At 43.2% G+C, this 22,758-nt stretch overlaps 1 protein-coding gene across 4 annotated transcripts in view; it reads right to left on the bottom strand.

Moving 5' to 3' along the window:
• Window positions 1-21,356, bottom strand: part of elk1 (ETS transcription factor ELK1) — a 30,267-nt gene extending 8,911 nt beyond the window's left edge. For 2 of the 4 annotated variants that reach the window (XR_013964040.1, XM_080763511.1), the window contains exons 1-10: window positions 20,395-21,356; window positions 14,721-14,929; window positions 14,047-14,229; window positions 13,679-13,849; window positions 13,076-13,225; window positions 11,337-11,702; window positions 5,811-5,931; window positions 4,772-4,908; window positions 3,842-3,925; window positions 3,430-3,531 (exon numbers count right to left, since the gene is read on the bottom strand). Coding sequence is in view for 1 of the 4 variants with exons in the window: in XM_080763511.1 (XP_080619637.1) it covers window positions 3,430-3,531; window positions 3,842-3,925; window positions 4,772-4,908; window positions 5,811-5,931; window positions 11,337-11,702; window positions 13,076-13,225; window positions 13,679-13,849; window positions 14,047-14,229; window positions 14,721-14,929; window positions 20,395-20,419 (1,548 nt within the window). In the remaining 3 variants the exon portion in view is untranslated. The remainder of the gene's footprint in view (window positions 1-3,429; window positions 3,532-3,841; window positions 3,926-4,771; window positions 4,909-5,810; window positions 5,932-11,336; window positions 11,703-13,075; window positions 13,226-13,678; window positions 13,850-14,046; window positions 14,230-14,720; window positions 14,930-20,394) is intronic. The other 2 variants (XR_013964041.1, XR_013964042.1) reach the window with 2 other exon arrangements.
• Between the last annotated feature and the right edge of the window lie 1,402 nt (window positions 21,357-22,758).

Here is a 22,758-nt window from a genome sequence, read left to right as displayed (position 1 = left end):
TCTGTATGTTGTTACTCTGCTCAATCTTCTTAATAAATTATCAATACTTTGCGGTGAAGAACTTTGTCATTCCTTCATCTTTGCAAGATTATTTAATCTACAACAGTGTGTGTGTGTGTGTGTGTGCATTTGTGATGACCAAGAAATGAAGATATATTTAAAATGGGTGAAGTCATCCTTTAGTTTAACCCATTAACCCATTCTGGACGGGAACCCCTGTTGGTGTTTTAAGCATTATGTTATACTTTAGCCATTCAAAAATAGCAGATCTACAAGCTCATGAAAAATTGTGAAAATGTGCCTCAAATCTTTGAATATATATTGTTACAGAGTGAACATTTCTAACTCAAATCTTTGCTTCTGGGGAGGTCCCTGGAACAACATATTTTCAGATGGGGGGGGGGGGGGGGGGGGGGGCAGAGGCATATTAATAAATATAATTTTTGGGGTCCTTGACATGAAATATTGAGCACCACTGATTCAGAAACATCAGGTTTTTCAGAAAACTGTTTTTTAAATTTTGACGCCAGGCCTAAATGGGTTTAAGACCTGAGGATGATTGTACAAATAAAAATAGAGTCCGCAACTCTGGTAATACTACAGCTCCACTGGTTTATTAAGATTCAACGTTTCCACCACATTCGGGGCAGAAGGTCCTTCCCTGATCTCCAGGCCTGTGTATTATGATCTTTGGCCAGCAGAGGGCGAAAACGACAGATATATAATATTCAATATGTCCCTATTTGTTGTTGTAACAATAAATTGTAGCTCTGTGTTGTTAGAGTTAGAATCAGAACTGTGAATAACAGCAGCCAAAGAGGACACTGTTGAAACGCACAATGAAAATAACAACTCAGATATGTAGACACACGTAATCTTTCATAATTCCAATCGTTTTGTCCAGCACACCAGTGACAGATGGTGTTATGAAGGTCTGAGCCAAAATACACGCATGCATGCACGCACACACACACACACACACACACACACACACACACACACACACACACACACACACACACACACACACACACACACACACACACACACACACACACACACACACACACACACACACACACACACACACACACACACACACACACACGCGCTATGAGCTTGTAGGTCTGCTAAATAAAAGAACGACTGACATTTTTTTAATCTGAATGGGTTAATCAGACCAGTGTGTGTCCAGTGGAAACCTCGTATGAATCTGATCTCAGGTCAGAATGGGTTAAAGGCAGGAGCCGTGCACACATCCCACACACACACTACACATGTATTTATTTTTAACACAGCACACACAGGCAGTGTGTCAAGGAGAATACAAGTGGTGTTCATTTGGGTGTACTTAATTGTTGCAAGCAGGCTTATGTTGTCTGTCTGTGTCTCTCTGTGTGTGTGTGTGTGTGTGTGTGTGTGTGTGTGTGTGTGTGTGTGTGTGTGTGTGTGTGTGATGATATTTCTGACTCTTCTCAACTTGACTCTGTGAGCTTGGCTGTTGTTTCATGTGTCATGCAATACAATGATATTGTATGATGTCACAATGACATTGTATAATGATGTCACAATGACATTGTATAATGATGTCACAATGACATTGTATAATGATGTCACAATGACATTGTATAATGATGTCACAATGACATTGTATAATGATGTCACAATGACATTGTATAATGATGTCACAATGACATTGTATGATGATGTCACAATGATATTGTATGCTTTCAGCGTGATTTTATGAACGATAGAAACATTGACAGCAAATCCAAATGAATCAGAACTTAAGGAACATCTGGAGCATGTAGTCAGACTCACTACTCACCCCCCGAAGAGTTCTGTTATCAGCGAACAACTCATGAACAGCTGGTAGGCTAGCTTAGCCTGACACTCGGCCTGAATTTTCATTTTGTTTCACTCCATTATTCAGTCTGAAAGCCCTCCCTACTACAACCGTTTCTGGGATGGGCGTTGCCAAAGAGGCAGTCTTCGGTGATTGGTTCATACCAACCAATCAGAATAGTAGGAAAGCAGATGACGTTGTTGTCAATCATGTGGCTATGGCTAACCCGTTTGCTAACCAAACAAACAAAGCCAACGAGCGCTACTAGCATGTAAACAAAGGCGGTAAAATATGTCGGATGATGATGTTTATAAAACCTCTCGTGTCTTCAAAGAAACTATTTATCATACGTCGATTTAATAGCCAGATTGATACGGTCGTGGGTTACCGCAGTGGGGGCAGCCATGTTTGTTTGTTTCTGGACGGCACTGTTGTTTGACGTCATCGAGTTGAAACGACGCTGATTCGTCGGTTGGATTTCCAACCGAGTCTGAGACCTCCTTCGGGAGCGTCACCAGACCTAAATCGCCTGAACATAATTTTTTAATGTGGCTAGCGATTCAGGGGCTGGAGCCAGGCTAAGGCTAGCTGGCATTAATGCACCGCAGGTATAGACTCCTTTTAATTAATAATCAGTCAGATTATTTATAATTACATCCCGTCTTTCAGCACCAGATGAGATCTCTCTTTCTCTCCCTCTATGTGTTCGATGCACCGTTTACAGAACGCTACCGTTCATTCAGTGAGGAAGACAACTAGGGCTGTCACCATTATGACATTTTACTTAAACATTAATTGTCGCTCAAATAATTGCGATTAGAAATTAAATTGTGTTTAGGTCGTTGGAACATTATTCATCAAAGTTACATTTCTGTTTGGCTTTTAGTCTTCGTGAACAAAAAGTGCACAGGACAGTTATATACTTTATATGAATAGTGGAAATAGACGATTTAACAAGCTCAAAATGCGTCACATCGTGACACGTTTGAGCTTGTAGATATTTCCAATTACTTGTGAAAATGTTTGAAAATATATGGACATTTTTTAACATGGAAATGATTATGGCAAATAATTGCTATGCCAACAGGCGATTATGTAATAACTGTGAAAGGCCTAACGCCAACTTCATTATCACTATAGTTTGTTTTTGTGCTCGGTGTGAATGGCGGTTTAAGTACATGTAGATCTGGGATGCCTGTATTCAAGGAAACTGTTGTAAATGTGCAGATGTGAGAGTCCTATGTTGTGTGGTTATGTGTGTGTTATGTTATGTGTGTTATGGTATGTGTGTGTATGTATGCGTGTTGTGTGGTTATGTGTGTGTTGTGTGGTTATGTGTGTGTGTGTGTGTGTGTGTGTGTGTGTGTGTATGTGTGTGTGTGTGTGTGTGTGTGTGTGTGTGGTTATGTGTGTGTGTGTGTGTGTGTGTGTGTGTGTGTGTGTGTGTGTGTGTGTGTGTGTATGGTTATGCTCCATACAGTTTGTACTGTAGAAGTGCATGCTGTCACCATGATGCCTGCTTGTCACAACGGTTGTGTCACCTGATGACGGTGTGCTGTTAAAAGGAGGAGTGTGTACTGTACCTGGAAGGACAGCTTGGCAGGGGAGCGAGGTGCGATGGGACTCAGTGTGCTCCAGAAGTGAATGGTGGAAGGAAGAGGACTGGGAGTTAACAGGACTGGAGTCTACAGAGAGACAGAGAGAGAGAGAGAGAGAGAGAGACAGACAGAATTAGATATGTATATTCATATAACCAAACCACAAGCATTACAAGTTAAATTATAAGTGTGTGCACTCAGTCGCGCACACTCTCTCGCAGCACGCAGTCACGCGCACACACTCTCCCGCCGCACGAGCGCACACGCACACACACACACACACACACACACACACACACACACACACACACACACACACACACACACACACACACACACACACACACACACACACACACACACACACACACACACACACACACGGGTCAGTGCGTACCAGTGCATGTGAGGTGATGACAGAAGGAGTGAGTGTGTTGGTAGCAGAGCCAGGAGCCAGTAGACTGTTGACGGCTGCATTCACCTGGACAATAACACACAATAACACCGTTGTTACAACACAACCACACATGGTACTATCATGCACAATTCATTTGTTGACTTTTGATCCCCGTTCGTACATTTTGTATTTCTTTATTCATGTATTAAAGTAAAACATTACTGATGCACAAACTTGGACACATCAAAGCAAAGTTACTATGTTTACCCAGGGTAACTGGACTAAGCTCAATAACTTGTTTACAGCCAGGTCCTGCTCATAGAACATTTCATGGTAGAGGTTCAATGTCTTGCTCAAGGCCACTTCAGTGGTGGTAATTTTAACGTGCCGGTCCGGGGATATGAACTAGCGACCTTCCGATATCAAGACCGCTCCGCAAACCGTTCAGCCACCGCTGCCCATCAACAGACACCCTCCTCCAGGCAACCAGACCAAGGCTGATCAGACCCCGGCCTGTGTCCAAGTGGCATGCTACATCCCCCCACTGTCTCTTGGGGGTTCAGAGGCAGTCAGTAGGGAAGATGGCTGATGAGATGTTGGCGACGCTAGGAGGCTCCAGGCTCTGCGTGGGTTGCCTCCGGTGGGTTGAATCCTTCTGTTGTGTTGCGTCATGGTTTTCAGTTGAACAGCACACATCTCAGCCTCGGTGCCACTTGAGCAACAGGGCCAGCGTTGCTGAGGGTTGGCCATTTGTAGATACCACAGAAAATCTCCCTCTTTCCCTCGTTGGAGAACTGGAGATTTGCCATCTACCGAGTGAAACTGTCTAGTTTCTTCCATCCTCCAGTATTACTATTTACACAATATAACATCAACCCTGTAGACTTACTAGCAGTAATATCAATACTTAATAATAATGGTGATAATAACCTTGTCCAAAGACAGTCCAGGGTGGAGCAGAAACGGGGCGGAGGGCAGCTCCAGTCCACGGGGTTTCTTGGGTTTAGGAGGGACTACTTCAGGGGCAGAGGTCACGGCAGGGGTCACAGTCGTTGTTACCGTGGTAACTGAGGAGGCAAACACAAAATTGTTAAAAATAATGGTGCATTTATAAAAAAACTTTTTCGAGCAGCAACCAACATGTCTTAGGTTTCACAACCAGCGGTGACAAGGCTGGTGCGATCACTGTTTACATCTGAACGCCGGGCGCTTTGGACTAAAATAACAACTTTGGAGTATTTTTCTGAGAAAACAAGCAACAAAGAAACGACAATGAGTGGATCCTTATGGGAGGAGCGCGCATTGTTCCTCACGATGGGAAGAACGTAGGCGCTGTCTAGCATCCTGGGGGCCTGTCTAGCATCCTGGGGGCCTGTCTAGCATCCTGGGGGCCTGTCTAGCATCCTGGGGGCCTGTCTAGCATCCTGGGGGCCTGTCTAGCATCCTGGGGGCGCTGTCTAGCATCCTGGGGGCGCTGTCTAGCATCCTGGGGGCGCTGTCTAGCATCCTGGGGGCCTGTCTAGCATCCTGGGGGCCTGTCTAGCATCCTGGGGGCCTGTCTAGCATCCTGGGGGCCTGTCTAACATCCTGGGGGCCTGTCTAGCATCCTGGGGGCCTGTCTAGCATCCTGGGGGCCTGTCTATCATCCTGGGGGCCTGTCTAGCAGCCTGGGGGCCTGTCTAGCATCCTGGGGGCCTGTCTAACATCCTGGGGGCCTGTCTAGCATCCTGGGGGCCTGTCTAGCATCCTGGGGGCCTGTCTAGCATCCTGGGCAGCATGGAAGGTTAGTGTTGAGCTTCGGCTGCATGGTACTGATATAACCCTTACTACACGCCATCTGATGGGTATGGCGACCTCCGGGGTTAAATCTTAACCCGTCATCTGACGGGTTGTGAGGCGTTTTGGCGTGCATCGTGTTAATTGTGTGTGTGTGTGTGTGTGTGTGTGTGTGTGTGTGTGTGTGTGTTACCTGGTACAGAGGCCTTGACCTCACCCTCCTTATCCCCCGACTCCCGACAAGAAATGGGCGGGACTTCTATGATGGAGAGGGGGGGCTCTGGGCCCTCTGGACCACACGCCAACTCTGGTACCTGAAGACAAAACAGAGAGGGTCCAACCACACCGAGTAAGTAAGTAACTAAGTAACTAAGTAACTAACTGACTGACTGACTGATTATTTGGAGACGCAGCAGACTAGTTAGGTAATTAAATAGCTGCCTAACTAATGATTACTAACTACATTGATGAGAAACTTGGAGTTGGAGGACAGAAAAGATGGTGATCTTAACTAGAAAATAAGCTAACGATCCAACTGTGGAAGTGGGCTGTTAGCAGCAGTTAACCCCCGTCATCTGTGTTGCCACAAGCACATTTTTTTGTCTTTTTCCTTGTGAAGAAATACTTGGTTCTAGCTTTACTGTTATGTGCCCTGCTGCCTTTAGTGATACATGCAGGCTGCTCTGGAATGCACGGTAAAACCAACAGAAGTTACAGAACTGCCACTACAATTGTATTCTGTAACAAAGAAAATAGGTTAGAGAGAGAGTTAATTTTCCTATATTATGTATCCATAGGTATGACTCATTGTTTTACGATGAGGTGAATGGAAGGCTCCAAATGGTTCAACCTGGACTGTCGCTGCGATAAGAAGTATATGACCTGCTGTACCTACCCCGTAAGTACCACCAGTTAAAGGCAATTGATATGGACTTGTGAAGTGAGAAGCCAGACTGACTGTAACCTGACTGTAGAAAGTAACAGTACAGTAAAGAACCTGGGGGTCATTATTGATTCTGAATTGAATTTTAATTCACACATTAATCATGTTACCAAGATTGCCTTTTTTTCACCTTAGAAATATTGCACAAATCAGAGCGTATTTGTCTTTGGACGATGCAAAAACGCTAATCCACGCCCTTGTTTTTTCTCGGCTTGATTACTGCAATGCACTTTTTTCAGGACTGCCTAAGAAAACAACTGACAGATTACAACTTGTCCAAAATGCAGCAGCCAGAGTTTTAACTAGAATTAAGATGAGAGAACATATTACTCCAGTTTTGGCTTCACTGCACTGGCTTCCGGTTGTTTTTAGGATTGATTTTAAAATTATTTTACTTGTGTATAAAGCTCTCAATGGTCTCGCACCTTCCTACCTACATGCTGGCCTGCTCGCTTTGCCTAAAAAAAGTGGCAACTAAAAGATACGGGGAAGCAGCTTTTTGCTTCTACGGGCCTTTGTCAGGCAGCCTCTGTAGACATTTTTAATTACAGCTCAAGACCCACTTCTACAACATTGCTTTTAATTGATCTTTTATTTTTTGTTATTCATGTCCTCACTGTATTGCATTACTGCTTGTTTTTTAATGTCGTTGCCTTGCTTTTCTTTTTTTTCTCTGTAAAGCACTTTGAGCTGAATTTCATGTCATGAAAGGTGCTATACAAAAAAAGTTTTATTATTATTATTATTATTATTAGATTTTCTAATGTTAAAGGTGATAAAGTTAAATGTTAAATAGCTCTATATTCTGATTCTAATCTGAAGTGTTTGTTCAGTAACAGGGGTGTCCCTGTCTCTCTGGCTCTTCAGTAAACAGAAAATGCATTTTACCAATTTGATTCAATCAAACCTGTAATCAGGAGCTCTTGCAATTTTGATCTGGACTTCGACTTCTTCTATTGATTGTGAGTCTGAAATTCCCCTTACACTTCTCACTTGTATAAATACGCCCGGCTACATGTATTTGGGAGACTTTCCTCTCATGCTGCTCTGATTGTTTCATCCTATTCTGTGGTCTCTCTTTTTTTGAGTTTCATTGAAGATTTCCCATTACAGACCTTACCTTTATTTAATTCCCTAAGGATTCCTACTAGTCATAAACCAGAGGCAAGCACACATCATCAAGTACAACATATCTAAGGAGACAACCATTGGTCCCACTCTGCTTCCACCATGGTGAGTTTTGTTTTACTTAAATATTGTATTTTTTTTATTGTAGTTTAGTGATCTAATGAAAGATTTATTATACATACGTATATCCTGATTTATCAAAGCCAGTTTAACTCTATGTTTCTTTTCCCTTGTGAAGAAATACTTGGTTCTAGCTTTACTGTTATGTGCCCTGCTGCCTTCAGTGATACATGCACGGTCAAGCATGCCACCCAAATGCTCAATTACATACAGGAGACAAGGTAAAACCAACAGAAGTTACAGAACAGCCACTGATGCCACTACAATTGTATTCTGTATCTGTAACAAAGTAAAACATAAAAAAAAAGTGATGTAAGTTAATTTGCCTATATTATGTATCCATAGGTTTAACTCATTGTTACGATGAGGTGGATGGACAATGGCATGCAGAAGGCTCCAAATGGTTCAACACTCAGTGCCTGGAGTGTCACTGCCAGAAGACTGCGATGCGCTGCTGTGCCCCGTAAGTACCACCAGTTAAAGGCAATTGAGATTCACTTGTGAAGTGAGAAGTGATGGGGGAAAGTAGACCCTTTAAGCAGTTACCATTCCTTTAAGAGTGTGCAGCCGAGCTGTGCCCAATGCAAGGTCACATAGTGACAGAGCGATTTCTATATAGTGTCAGGGAAAGGCAGTGACACGTCAGAATTCTCCAGGACCGACAAACCTCGGGCCTGTGCTTCCAGGGGCGCCCTGATCTGCGGACTGATATGATCGAATCTGATTCGTGATGTAACAGGTCGTATCTGCTTTCATATGTGTCTTTGCTGTTCATATGTATATCACATGACCATTCAATTTGGGATAATTATGGGCAATCAATAAATGCCAGATCGTGTGAATCCATGATTTTAAGTGTACAGCCTGTTTATTGGACTATTAGATAACCCTCTCACAGGATGACGCATCAGAAGCCATTACATTTCCTAAGGTTAAATGTGAAAAATAAGTGTTAAATAGCTCTATATTCTGTGTTTGTTCAGTAACAGGGGTGTCCCTGTCTCTCTGGCTCTTTAGTAAACAGAAAATGAATTGGGATACCAATTTGATTCAATCAGGAACTCATACAGGGCGCTGTTGTGCCAGAGAGAGATAGTATTAGTGCTGCACTGTTGCCTGCTAATGAGAGAGAGAGAGAGAGAGAGAGAGAGAGAGGGGGGGGAGAGTAGGGGGGGGGAGGGGAGTTGCACCACTCAGTTCACACGGGTGTGATTTCTTTTTAACATTTTGATCTACCTTCAACTCTGTGATTGCAGGCCTACTCTCGAGTCTATGCTGATAGATCATCCAGTTCCTGATCATTGTGTGCAAATGCTGGACCGGAATCAGTGCAGATTCGACATGTACTTGAGGAACGACCCCTCTGTAAAATGCTCTGCATCAGATGATTAACAGGACAGGGTGGACAAGGCCCACAAGGGGCGAGTGGTGTAGGAAAGTAATACTGCCGTGTGTCAGGCTTACTGTACATCTGCTTGACATACTGATCCTTATTTCCAGTAAAATAAATGACCAACAAGCATAGTTGCCTGATCTCGTGCAGATTTGTCCATGTCTGTCAGGATACAACAAACGTTGAGAGTCCAATAAGTCATTGTATACAATTTAGACATTTAGCAGACGCTCATAATCCAGAGCGATTTACATTAAAGGTATATTCAGTGATTTCACTTAATTCAAATATCACTTATTTTTTCGTTTTGTTGTGATAATCCTCCCGACTAATGAATGAGAAACAACAGCAAATGCCTAGAAATATGTAATTTTATTTCTTTAGTTTTTTCACGTTTGTTTGTAGGCCTACTGTATGTTTTCTTCTGTAGTCTTTTGTCATTGTTCAAAAATGTATACATTTGTAAGTGATAAAAAATAAAAATAAATCCTCCCTACTATAGAGTGTGCTGACCATATAAGGAGTTCCTCCCTGTCCCCAGTTAACCCCTGGGGGGGGGGGGTCAAAAAAGGTTTTGTTTTTGGCTAAGTGGCCGAGCCTTCCGCCAATCATGATCGAGTGGGGGCGGGCCTTGGTGTGTGTGTGTGTGTGCGCTGTTGGCCTGTCGCGTGCATGTGCACATCTTGTTACCGGGCTGGACCGGGGTTTTTTTCCAAATCACTGAATGCTCCTTTAAGCAAGAACAAAGAATAAAAAAGCATGGTAATACATCAAATACATACGAAGTAGTTATCATGAATCATACATAAGCTAAGAGTGTAACAGTGGAAAATCTATATAATGAAACTATGCATATATATACTATATAGTGCTATGTTTACATAAAATAAGGTAAAGGTAAAGTACTCAGATGTATAATATTTCATTATAGTATTGCTAGTTTATAGTTCTTCCACCGTCACCAGAAATGGTATAAATATTAGATGTTACTGTTGCGTGCACACGCACAAACACGCACGCACGCACGGCACACACACACACACACACACACACACACACACACACACACACACACACACACACACACACACACACACACACACACACACACACAACTATTTGTGTGTGTGTCTATGTACACACTGAACCACTCTTAAACAGGGCACCCTCTCATTTAAATAGCACTCATCACCACCACCGCTACATGACTTAAAATACATTTCTCCCTGTTTCTCCCACTACTATAGCTGGTAAAGTTGCCAGGACTCTCTCTCTTTTCAGGGTGTTTTGCCCAGGCAGAGACCACCCCTCATGATAATGTCTCTTTTCAGGGTGTTTTGCCCAGGCAGAGACCACCCCTCATGATAATGTCTCTTTTCAGGGTGTTTTGCCCAGGCAGAGACCACCCCTCATGATAATGTCTCTTTTCAGGGTGTTTTGCCCAGGCAGAGACCACCCCTCATGATAATGTCTCTTTCCAGGGTGTTTTGCCCAGGCAGAGACCACCCCTCATGATAATGTCTTCCATCCCTAACCTTATAAGACCTCATACAAACTATGCCTAAACCTACGTACGCAACTCCAACACCCAGAGACATCCAAAGGTGGCGAAACGCCCTGATCTCTCACCCAGTGTTGTTTTTGGCAGCAAATTTCTATTTTAGTTTTAGTCATAGTCTCTTGAATAGTTTTCACTTAGTCTTAGTCACATTTTAAGTCACCTGGAATGTATTAGTGTTAGTCTAGTTTTAGTCGACTAAATGTCATGCAATTCTAGTCGACTAAATCTACAGTTGATTTAGTCGACTAAAATGTATTTTGGCGGGTCTTGATGCCGTCTTAATGAATGTTTTTACACTTGCTGAAAATAGCCGATCTACAAGCTCACAACGCGTCGCAACGCAACCAAGTGTAAAATGACTTATACTGGATCTCTTGTCCACTAGTCCCTTCCTAACATTTTAGTCTAGTTTTTATTTGTCGACGAAATTGTCAGTATGTTTAGTCTTAGTTTTAGTCATCGTAGCTTAGTTTTCATTTAGTTTCCATTTAGTTTTTGTCAGTGAAAATAGGTAGTCGACGAACATTTTTCGTCTTAGTTTTAGTCGAGGAAAACAACACTGCTGAACTCTCACCTCATCCAGCCCTTTGTCCGCCTGCTTCAGTAGCTCTATAAACTCCTCCCCCGCCGGGAGATGCTCCTTCTTGATTGGAGGGGGTGCAGTTGTTACCACGGCAACCCGTTGTTGTTGTTGTTGTTGTTGTAGTTGTTGTTGTGCTGGGGGCTGGTTGATGACTACATACACAGGGTGAGGTTGGCTGAGCGCCCCACCGTCCACCTGCTGTCCACCATGCTGTGCATGTTGTTGTTGATGGTGGTGTGTGTGGTGGTGGTGGGGGGGCGGCAGGGTGAGCAGAGGGGTGATGGAAGACTGGTCTCCAACACCGGTCAGATAGATCTGAGGAGGGGACGGGGGAGGAGGAGGAGGAGGAGGGGGCTGCTGGAGGGAGGGAGGAGAGAGGAGGAGTAATGCTGGTTTTATATCCTACCAGGACCTCTAGTAATGCTGGTTTTATATCCTACCAGGACCTCTAGTAATGATGGTTTTATATCCTACCAGGACCTCTAGTAATGCTGGTTTTATGTCCTACCAGGACCTCTAGTACTGATGGTTTTATGTCCTACCAGGACCTCTAGTACTGATGGTTTTATGTCCTACCAGGACCTCTAGTACTGATGGTTTTATATATCCTACCAGGACCTCTAGTAATGCTGGTTTTATGTCCTACCAGGACCTCTAGTACTGATGGTTTTATATCCTACCAGGACCTCTAGTACTGCTGGTTGTCAATTCTACCAAAATACTTCTTTTTGAGGGGTCATTTTGCTTTAAGCAGGCCCAGCTTGCTTTGGGCATGCCCAATCGTGACTGAGACAAGGCGTGCACGCCTCACTTCACACAAGTGTGATTTCTTATCATATCATCAGGACTCATTCTATAGCCGTCTAAACAGAGGCCTGGACACCAGGTGGATGTAATTGGTATGCTAGAATACCAGCAGTGCTACGAATGCTGGTATAAACTTAGAGTAAACGTTGCCGAGCCATGGGGTCATAACATACAACCAATCTCCTGTTTCTGTAGCTTGAGGCAGCTTGATGTACAAGTATACATCCCCTGGACATGATGCTAGTATGTCACAGGGACCTTGATGCTGAGTGCCAAGCAGGGATAACCCGACTCCGCCAGATTGCGGCAGTACTGAGTTCACAAGTTCCCTCCTCCTGCCTGGATCTGGGATCTCTCAGGCAGAAACCATGAACCCAGAAGCAGCGGGACAAAAATCTGATATCTCCATAATCATTTTGAGTTGTAGTCTTGTTAGGTTGCGTTTACATTGCGCTGTGGCACAGCTTCAATATGTCATAAGCCTCACGTTGATCCCGCCTCTAGCGGCCCCATACAGCCGCGTATCGCTCCGGCCAGAATTCGACCGGAGTACATCGTCTCTGTCTGAGAGATCCCAGACTCACCCAGCTGGCAGAATGCAAATGTTGTCCAGCAGGGGGAGTGGTTCTACCAGGCTAAAGCAGGGAGGCATTGGGTCCCATTTCTGTAGTCTTTGGTATGACCCGGGCCGGGGAATCGAACCTCGACCTCTCTCTCTCATTTTAGAGTATAGGTGTATTAAATGACTGTATTACCTGTGGCTGGCTGACTGTGTTGTTTAGAGTACAGGTGTATAAAATGACTGTATTACCTGTGGCTGGCTGACTGTGTTGTTTAGAGTACAGGTGTATAAAATGACTGTATTACCTGTGGCTGGCTGACTGTGTTGTTTAGAGTACAGGTGTATTAAATGACTGTATTACCTGTGGCTGGCTGACTGTGTTGTTTGGAATCTGGGGGCTGAGAGCTGGTGTTGCACATGGGGATGGTTGGGTCACGATGACCTGCAGACCACCTCCACTCTCCACGCTGGTCGTTGGGGAGGGGTAAGGCTCAGAGGAGATAACACACAGCTGAGGAGAGGAATCAATCACATATCAATAGGCAGTTAGGCACTACGCACAGCAGCCATGTTGGAAAGAAAGTGGGTCTGTTCCTTCATAGGTGCAGGGCTGCACCATTATGACTAAAATGAGATTCCCTAATAGAATGGTTATTGATTATTGTAAAACAGTTATTGATGATGAACATGTTAGATGAAAATAGATAATGAATACATGAATAAAATGTGCCTTTGCCTTTTGGCTTTGTAAACACAAATTGCACAGGGTAGATATAAACAACTGGTTGACATATTTCAAATTTGATATTTTGAAAATATAAAACAAATTTGCAGAGATAGGCGATCTATAACACGATTTCCACAATGTATGAACATTTTCAACACGTAAACTCGAAGCGATTATGTAATAGATGTGACAGACAGACGCACGCACGCACGCACACGCACAGACACACACCCTTACCTCTGTATGGTCAATTCTAAGAGCGGCCTCTTGCGCAAGCATCTGTTCGTTTTTGATTGGTCGAGGACCTGGCGGTAGGTTCTGCAGTGATTGGATGGTGAAGGTGGAGTAGAGACCTGACTTCATGTAGTCATTACGGGAACTCTTTGGATAGTTGCTAGGCGACATGCGCTGTCAATCAATCACATCGAATAAAACAAATCAAGTAAGTCATTTCTAATGAATGGTCCTCGTTCGCCAGTTCCAATACATTCCAATACATTTATTTAGCACAAACAAATACACACAGAAACAGAATTATTGTAATATATTATACATACGATACATACTGTACATATACGAATAGAATTAAGAGCTAAATAGAACACCTGTGGAAAGGTCTTTGATGGACAGGTGGTGACCACGCCTCCCAGGGGCATTGATTGGCTGTTAGGCTCGGTCTCTCGCCTCAGTCCCTCCTCCCCGTTGCGCCCCCCCTCAGAGAGGGAGGGGTCAGGGTGACTGACGAACTTATAGACAAACTTCTGCCCGCTCACTTTCTTTATGATGTTCTGACGAAAACAACAGAAATACCATTATTATTATTATTATTATATTAAAAAAAACTCTTTGTAACCCATTTTTCACCACTGTGTCAATTATCTAATGTGATCCTGGGCTCTACACACCCTCCGCCAGCCTAGTCCCCATATATGGGGGACAAGGGAAGAGCAACGAACTTGAACGCCATGCTTCCTTCATGCCCGAGTGTCCAAGTTGCTCCTTTACACCTGACAGGGGGGAGTTTCCCTGGTTGGACGTAGCGCGTGGAAGGAACACGTTATTCCAGTTTATCATATGACTGTGTCGTAGTTCATGTTTATAAAACAGTATTAGTAGTATGTGTATACCTTATCGTGGTAGTATCTCAGAGCTCTGCTGACCTTGTCGTAGTTCATGTCGTGTTTACAATACAGTATGTGGATACCTTATCGTAGTAGTATCTCAGAGCTCTGCTCAGCTTGTCGTAGTTCATGTTGTTTATAATACAGTATGTGTATACCTTATCGTAGTAGTATCTCAGAGCTCTGCTCAGCTTGTCGTAGTTCATGTTGTGTTTGTTCTTGCGGAGGCCCCACATCCGGGCCACCTCCTCGGCGTCCAGCAGCTTGAACTCTCCCTCCTCGCCCGTCCAGCTGATCAGGTGTTTCTGCCGGTGGTCCTCCAGCAGGTGGAGCAGGAACTGCCACAGCGTGATGGACGGGTCCATGGCTGGGGACGGGAGAGAGAGAGAGAGAAAGAGAGAGAGAGAGAGAGAGAGAGAGAGAGAGACAGGGAGAGACAGGGAGAGAGAGAGAGGTTAAGACCCCCACACATGCTGGCTCCGTATAAGCCTACACACGTTCACTCCAAGCCCTCCTAGAGACCCCCACAGCCACATCTCATCACAAAAGGTGGCAGGGCATTTGCAATCCGGGCCCTACCTATTCATTTAAATGTTTTATGACATTCATTTTCATTTATTTTTCTTTTTTCTTTTAGGTTTTATGACCTCAATTACACCCAAAAAACCTGAACTTTGAACATTCAGTGGATTTTCTGTGGTCTGAAGTTTTCTTTGGGGTTTGGAAGCCTTTTGAGCTACAATGAAAACAGGCAACACAGTGAAAACAGTGACATCTGCTGGCAAATCCCATTGGCATATATGGGATTTGCAGGATCACAAACAGCAGGAAAATCAGAGCACCTGTTTGAGCCAGAAAACCCCAGATCACAGAAAATCTACTGAATGTTAAAAGTTCATTTTTTTGGGGTGCAATTGAGATTAGAAAACCTAAAAAAAATAAGAACAATTCCAAAACCTTTTTTTTTTTTCTTAATATATTTTTTATCCCACGATTTTGTAACCCATTTTTCACCCCTGTGCCAATCATCTACTGTGATCCTGGGCTCTACACACCCTCCGCCAACCTGGGGAGAGCAACGGACTTAACTCATGCTCCCTTCATGCCCGAGTGTCCAAGTTGCTCCTTTACACCTGACAGGGGGGAGTTTCCCTGGTTGGACGTCAAAACCTTTTTTTTAATGTCACAATCCCTTTAAGACTTGCAAAATCTGAGTCATGTTTTAAATCCCTTCTAAAAACCCACCTTTTACGTTAAAGGCTTTCTCTTAATTTTCCTTTTGCATACTCTATTTTTGTGTGTATGCTTTTATGTTGTCCACTTATTGATATCTTGTTGTAGCTGGGACTACGTTGTTGTTGTTTTTACCCTGTTATGTAAAGCACTTTGAAATAAATTCATTATCATTATCACCATCTCTTTGCACTACTGCCATCTGGTATAGGTCGGAGAGTATCACGGAAAGCACCAGTTGATGATATTCACACGGCTGCCATCTTGCCAGCAAGGTGATATACCTATAGGTGACACTTCCCAAAGAGAGCCCATTATTCATCCAAACAGAAACTCTCTAATTATATTAAACGCCGTCAAAATCACCAACATTGCAGGGAGTTATCAGAGTATGGAAGCGCTCGTTATCACTAAAGTGACCTCCTGCTGCCTCCTGCATTATGTGCACATTCTAAACAGGTGGTGCGCCTGGGCCGTTGAGTGATAGTCAACGAGCACTTCCAAACTCTAGCACTCACAATTTCTTCACAGGAAGTATAGCTCATAAAATGTTCTATGGTGGATTTTTTATGAAACACAAGATTGAAAGAGGATAATTCAAGCTTTCCTTACACAGCTGCAATGTTGGTGATTTTTATGTTGTTTCATATACAGTAATTAGAGTCAAGAGAGGACTGAAAAATTGTGAAAATTGTGACGCACACCGAGTTAGACCATAATGTTACATTCATCAGTGCTTGGATCTAGTATGTATGCACTTCTTGTGCAGATCTAAATCAAGGAAATCGTGTGTGTGTGTGTGTGTGTGTGTGTGTGTGTGTGTGTGTGTGTGTGTGTGTGTGTGTGTATGGCATATGTATAGTTTATATGTATAGTTTCATTATATAGATATTCCACTGTTACGTTCTTAGCTTACGTCATGATAAATGCTTTTTATGTGATGTATTACCATGATTTTTCGTTCTTGCTTAATGTAAGTCGCTCTGGATTAAGAGTGTCTGCTAAATGCCTAAATTGTAAATTGTGTGCGTGCGTGCGTGTGTGTGCGTGCGTTGAAGCTCATTCGGGCGTTTCAATTAGCCTCGTCATATTGGCTGGCTCGTTGCGCAATCACACCGTGTCAAAACACCTTGGAATGACAAACATTAAGACGCTCATCAATGGTAACCATGGCGATGAAAGGAAGCAGAAGGAGAACTTCTCATGCGTAGTATATCTGTATAGGGAAGATGCGTGGCACTTATTTTGAAATCTCACTGGAGGATAAAAGCCAGCTGAGATGTCTTCTAGGGGGTCCTCGGAGCACGACCACACAAAACATGAATGCAATAAAACACAGAACAAGAACAGATCCAAGGACATCATTCATATACACATAAAGGCTCTTCTTCCACCATCTCAAACCACACTGACACACATCAGTATATACTTGTATCCTGATTCTTTACATTTCATTTAACCCATTTTGACCTGAGATCAGATTAAAAAAAATGTCTGTTTGAAAATGCCAGTTTTCTGGAAAAGCTATGTTTCTATTCTCTCCTCGCCGGAGAGAATGTTGTTATTGTTGATATCTTTTACTAAATACAACTTTTTTTACTTTTAAATTTTTATCCCACGATTTTTGCAACCCATCTTTTCACCCAGGGCGCTACACTTCCTCTGCCAACCTGGGGGGGGGGGGGGCAGCGGACCGACCTCATGCTTCCTTCTATGCATGAGGAGTCCAAGCTGCTTCTTTTCACCTGACGGGAGAGTTTCCCTGGCACACAGAAAGGCCCTTTCGCCAACCCCGCCTCGGATATGGGCACTGATGATGACGCGAGGACGGAGGAGAGAACGTGCCCACAGCGTCCCCAGCGGGAATCGAACCCAGGACCTTCCAGCTGTGAGGCGACACAGCACTACAGACCATACACATTTTCTGCCAGAACTTTCAAATGAATATGAAACTAGTCCCCAAAGGGACTCCAAGTCTTATGAATTAATTATTGGGTGGGTGCACAACTGCACATGCAGGGCCACTGCTACAAGTTAAAATGCCGACACGGTCAGTCTGCTCACCGTGCACGGAGAGGACCGATCTATGGCTGTGTATTTGGAATAGACATTCTAATCTAGGGCTATTAAACTTAGAATATTCATCTAATACATTCAAACATGTATCCACCAAGTAAAACCAACTTACAGTTAGTTGAATTAAAATATATTTGCGTGCTCGTGCTCTGGACAAGTGAATGGGAAATGTACTTGTCCGAAGTGCCTCAAAAAGTTATCTATCCATTGCGATGCCAACTTGTAGATCGGCTACGCCCGCTACGGTACTTTCAAAATAATTAAAATGCTCACGTATCATCACTGCTGTGTAAATCAAACGTCTGTTGTTTATCTTATAATATACTGCTATATATTACCCAGCTCTAGTTTGGACACGTGTCTGATATTAAGGCTATATTTGAGAGACTTTGGACTGTTTGTCTTTGTCGTTTGCTTGCAACACCCCAGCGTGCTGTTCTTCGGGTAAATGTTTATGAGTTGATGATCTTGTTTACATGACTGAGTGCAAGTGTGTTTTCGCCCAGACAGTTACAGTTACATGGATCACAGCAGACAGTTAGTTACATGAATCACAGCAGATAAACTGGCAGATAAAAATGCAAAAATGTAAGAGTCCTGAGCAGCTGCTCAAAATGGTACTCTCACGCGTAGATAGACAAGTGAATACAGGATACTTTATGCCTCTGCTTCTGCACAATTTTGAAACTGAAATATAAAATATATAGTTCCTGTTCGTTTAAGTCAAGACGCTAATTTCCATCGCATTCAGTATTTCTTTTTTTTACTTTTACTTATTGATTTACCATTACTTTGTTGTTATGTTGCATTGTAAGGTTTAATAATAGCACAATTGTGCGGATCAGGTCCCAACAACATTTGGCTACTTAACTTGTATACGCGTTATAAATGTATAACGCATAGGTGACTTAAACCATTCTTGCTCTGGAGTTCAAGTCACACACACAGATTCACATGCTGTGTGATTTGTAAGTATAGTAACTTGACATGAAGGGTCTGATTTCGAATCACACCTCTCTCTTCCAGTGCCTCTCTTCCAGTGACGGTTATGCAAAATGAGAAGCGCATCATGTCTGCTCTGCTGTCACCTCCCCCTTTCATGATCTGTGCAGGATCACAGGGATATCATGTGTCCGCTGACCTGATCCTTGTATTCCTTACTATTGTGATTCTAAATCTATTGACATGGACCTAGGTCTAGGATCTGATCTGTGTACACTATTGTATGTAATGTCTCTGGCCCGATTGTACAGTACACCTTACTATTGTAAATGGTAAATGGTGCATTTATATAGCGCCTTTATCCAAGGCGCTTTACATAGATTGTGCATTACATTCACCCATTCACACGCACATTCATACACCGATTGCGGCGGAACTTGCGGAAGCCATGCAAGGTACCAACCAACACATCGGGAGGAATTTGGTTGTTCAGTGTCTTGCCCAAGGACACTTCGACATGTAGACAGGAGGAGGAGCCGGGATTCGAACCGCCGACCCACGGATCATTGGACGACCTGCTCTACCTCTTGAGCCACAGTCGCCCCAACCCGACTACTGGTTGTGGTTAACTATAATGTTTCTACTCTAGAGTCTAGCATCTGATCCTTGTACAGTAATCCTTACTATTGGTTGATTGTGATGTCTCTGATCGACGGAGTGAGGATCAGTATACTAATGATTGACACATGTAAATCTCCCTGTTGTAATGTGTCTAAGTGTCACACAAAAAACAGATCATCAATAACACCTCTCAGACTGAACCGAACCCGAATGGATTCACACCCGGGCTGGTCAATTAGCCCAACATAATATCAAACCCATATTCAGAACCAATAAACAGACATTATAACAATAACATTATAATAATTGAGAAGCAAGATGTTTCTGTGCACCCCCTGAATTGACATGACTTCTTAATAATCGACTAAATCAATCAGTCTCATACATACACTCCTTAGCGCTGTTATTGTACTTAATTGTGTACAATAGCGGATTGCAAAAATAGCCTGTCCTTAAGCGCAAGAGGCATCAGTCACATTTGTGAGCTTGTAGATCTGCTATGTTCACAATTCATTTTTAATAATCGTTGGCAAAAAGTTTGAAATAACTGTAATATATTGGTTTGAATTAATATCGCCCAGATACTGATTCAGCAGCAACAGCAGCAGTGTATAGACAGCCACAGTACTGTACTACTGTCAGACACCTGTTGAGAGAGAGACCCTCTGATGTCATTTCTACTCCTCTGATCTAAAAACATAACACACGGCACACACGCGCGCACACACACACACACACACACACACACACACACACCTGCTGCTGGCTCCACCACAACAACAATAATAAACTCAGCGGGGAGTTACTCATCCCATCAAAACAATGAGCCCAGCGAGAGAGAGGATGTAAACAAACACGTGACTGTCGAACGCATCGGGGGTCCTAGTACAAGACATGATGGATCCTCAAAGTGCGCGTGTGTGTGCCTGTGTGTGTGTGTGTGTGTGTGTGTTCTCTTACCGTTTATGAGCGGGCTTGGATCCATCTTGGGACGAATGTGGTGTCGCTTCTCTCCTCTCCGTCGGAGACTCACCGGCAGCAGCAACACTCCACCACAGCGTCCATAGTTTACCGTTCGATCCCCCTCAGATGATCAGCCTATAGTCGCCGAGTCTTCTTCAGGGCTGCGACCTGATGCTGTGCGTTCCGTGCGCGTGTGTGTGTGTTATGTAACCGTGCATAGAGCCGTGGTGAGCTCCATGCTGCTCGCTACTAGCCTACACACAGCACGTTAAAACATGCATTATAAACGTGCATTTACTTATTATCACGGACTCTTCTGACCGCCTGTTGTTTACATGTCTAAATGTGCCGTATAGGCGCAACAACGGCTGCTTTTTCATTTAGATTTTTTAAATAACTTCTTGTAATTGTTTACATAACTCTTGAGATATGTGCAGGTGTTTAATACGGCTTTTATAATTAGGCCCGATAACGTTACGATAATATATAACACCGTATTACGTAACGATGTGGTGTCTAATGTTACGCTTTTCAATAAAGGTTTGTAACAAAAAAAAGGGAAAAAAAGAACCCCAACGAGCTAACGTTAGCCGCTAACTACTATAACTCCAGTGCAGAATGAACACTGGTTACTTTCGCGGTGAAGTAACGTCCTGGAAGCCGAACGTTTTAAAACTCGACGTTATGAAGACACTTTTTCAGAAGTTCTGCGTTTGTTTACTAACAACAGCAACATGGACGCTGTTAGCCTAGCATGCTAACTGTCCAACACTGGACCCAAAACACCACCACTACTACTATAACTAGCGGGGAAGATGGTGGTTTCCTAGTCACACCAATAGTTGTTTTAAACCTAAACTACCATAAAGTTGTGCGTATGAACGTTATGTCGCTGACCAGCCTGTTTGTGGGTTTGTTGTCCAACTTGTCCCCAGGAACACAAATCCACAGGACTTGATTTAAAGCCGTTTCCTTCCTGTCTCAACCACTAAGTCTTCCTGCTGATGGCTCGTCTGACCACCAGAGGTCGGTGTTGCGCCTCTTGAGATTTAACCACGCGTCACCGGGCTTTCCTACTTGAGATTTAATCGACAAATAGGAACAGATCTACAAGCTCAACTGTAGTGCTCAACGTGTTCTCACCATTCCCGTTTCCCCTCGCAGTTTTTAACGTTATTTCCGTTATAGTTATTCTTTAGAAAAATACAAATTAAACCAGTTCATGAATCACGCCACTACTAGGACTGCAGCTTAACTACAAAACATGAAAACATTTCCCCACAGTGTTTAAACTGAATTAGTACAGTAACACTTTCTCTTAGGCTACTGTGTAGGCTACACTAGTCTCCATCTCCATAAGAAGATCTACAAGTGCACAAAATGTCGCATTGTGCCGCTTTGCGAACTTGTAGGTTGGCTATTTTCACTACTTCTTATTTATTTTAAAATGTATGGAATTTCTTAGATTTGTTTGTTTGTTTGTTTGTTTATTTTAAAATGTATACAATTATTATTGTTTTTAATTTGTAAAAATATATATATTTAGAAATATCTATATTTATATGTAGGAAAAGATAATGAGATTTTCACCCGAGTCGTGACGCACAAATTAGTCCCGACCCACTGTTTGGAAAACACCCTCTCACTCAGCTTTCTGTCTGTCTGTTGGGCTGTGTGACGTGATGTAGGTCAGGCTACAGTAGAATCAGAAGCTCATTGAAGGGACAGTCGGTGCTGGTATACCTACAGAAGTTGTGACACAGTGGTGCTATAGCAGAACCAACCAGAACCAGCAGTTTGATGCAGAACCAACCAGCAGTGTGATGCAGAACCGGTAAGCTCTATTTTCAGAGTTGAATCTCTCAGCTCCCTTTATGCCACTGTGCTCTCTGTTCAGCATCCATGCAGTTACCATGGAGACAACATCCGTTGTGACGGAGGGGGGGGGGGGGGGGGGGTATTGCCATATGATAAGACGTAATGACTACTTGTGCCTGATACGGCAGTGGTGCCAGAGCATTACCTTTAATCCTCCCGACACTAAAACATATCGTCATTTTTACGTCACCATCGAAAACCAATTACACCCTGGCATTGGGTCCTTTTAATCCACATCTTTATTACGTCATCATTGAGAGCTAGTTGTACCAGTTATACCCTGACGTCATATGCTGGGACGGTGCATATACGCATCAAAAGTGGCGCAAAGTAACCACAGTATACCGCTAATCAACTTACAAATTACATATAGATATACGCAGAGGCATTTAGTATTAATATCACTATAGTCCAAGATTAAGTAAATTTAAAGCAATTGACAATTTAAAATAAATAATTAAATAATTATACTGTATACGTGAT

The sequence above is a fragment of the Protomyctophum bolini genome, assembly GCF_963924005.1.
Source record: "Protomyctophum bolini genome assembly, chromosome: 5".
Classification (NCBI taxonomy): domain Eukaryota; kingdom Metazoa; phylum Chordata; class Actinopteri; order Myctophiformes; family Myctophidae; genus Protomyctophum; species Protomyctophum bolini.
Note: the sequence above shows the minus strand (reverse complement) of the source record. Positions and strands in the feature narration are given on the sequence as shown.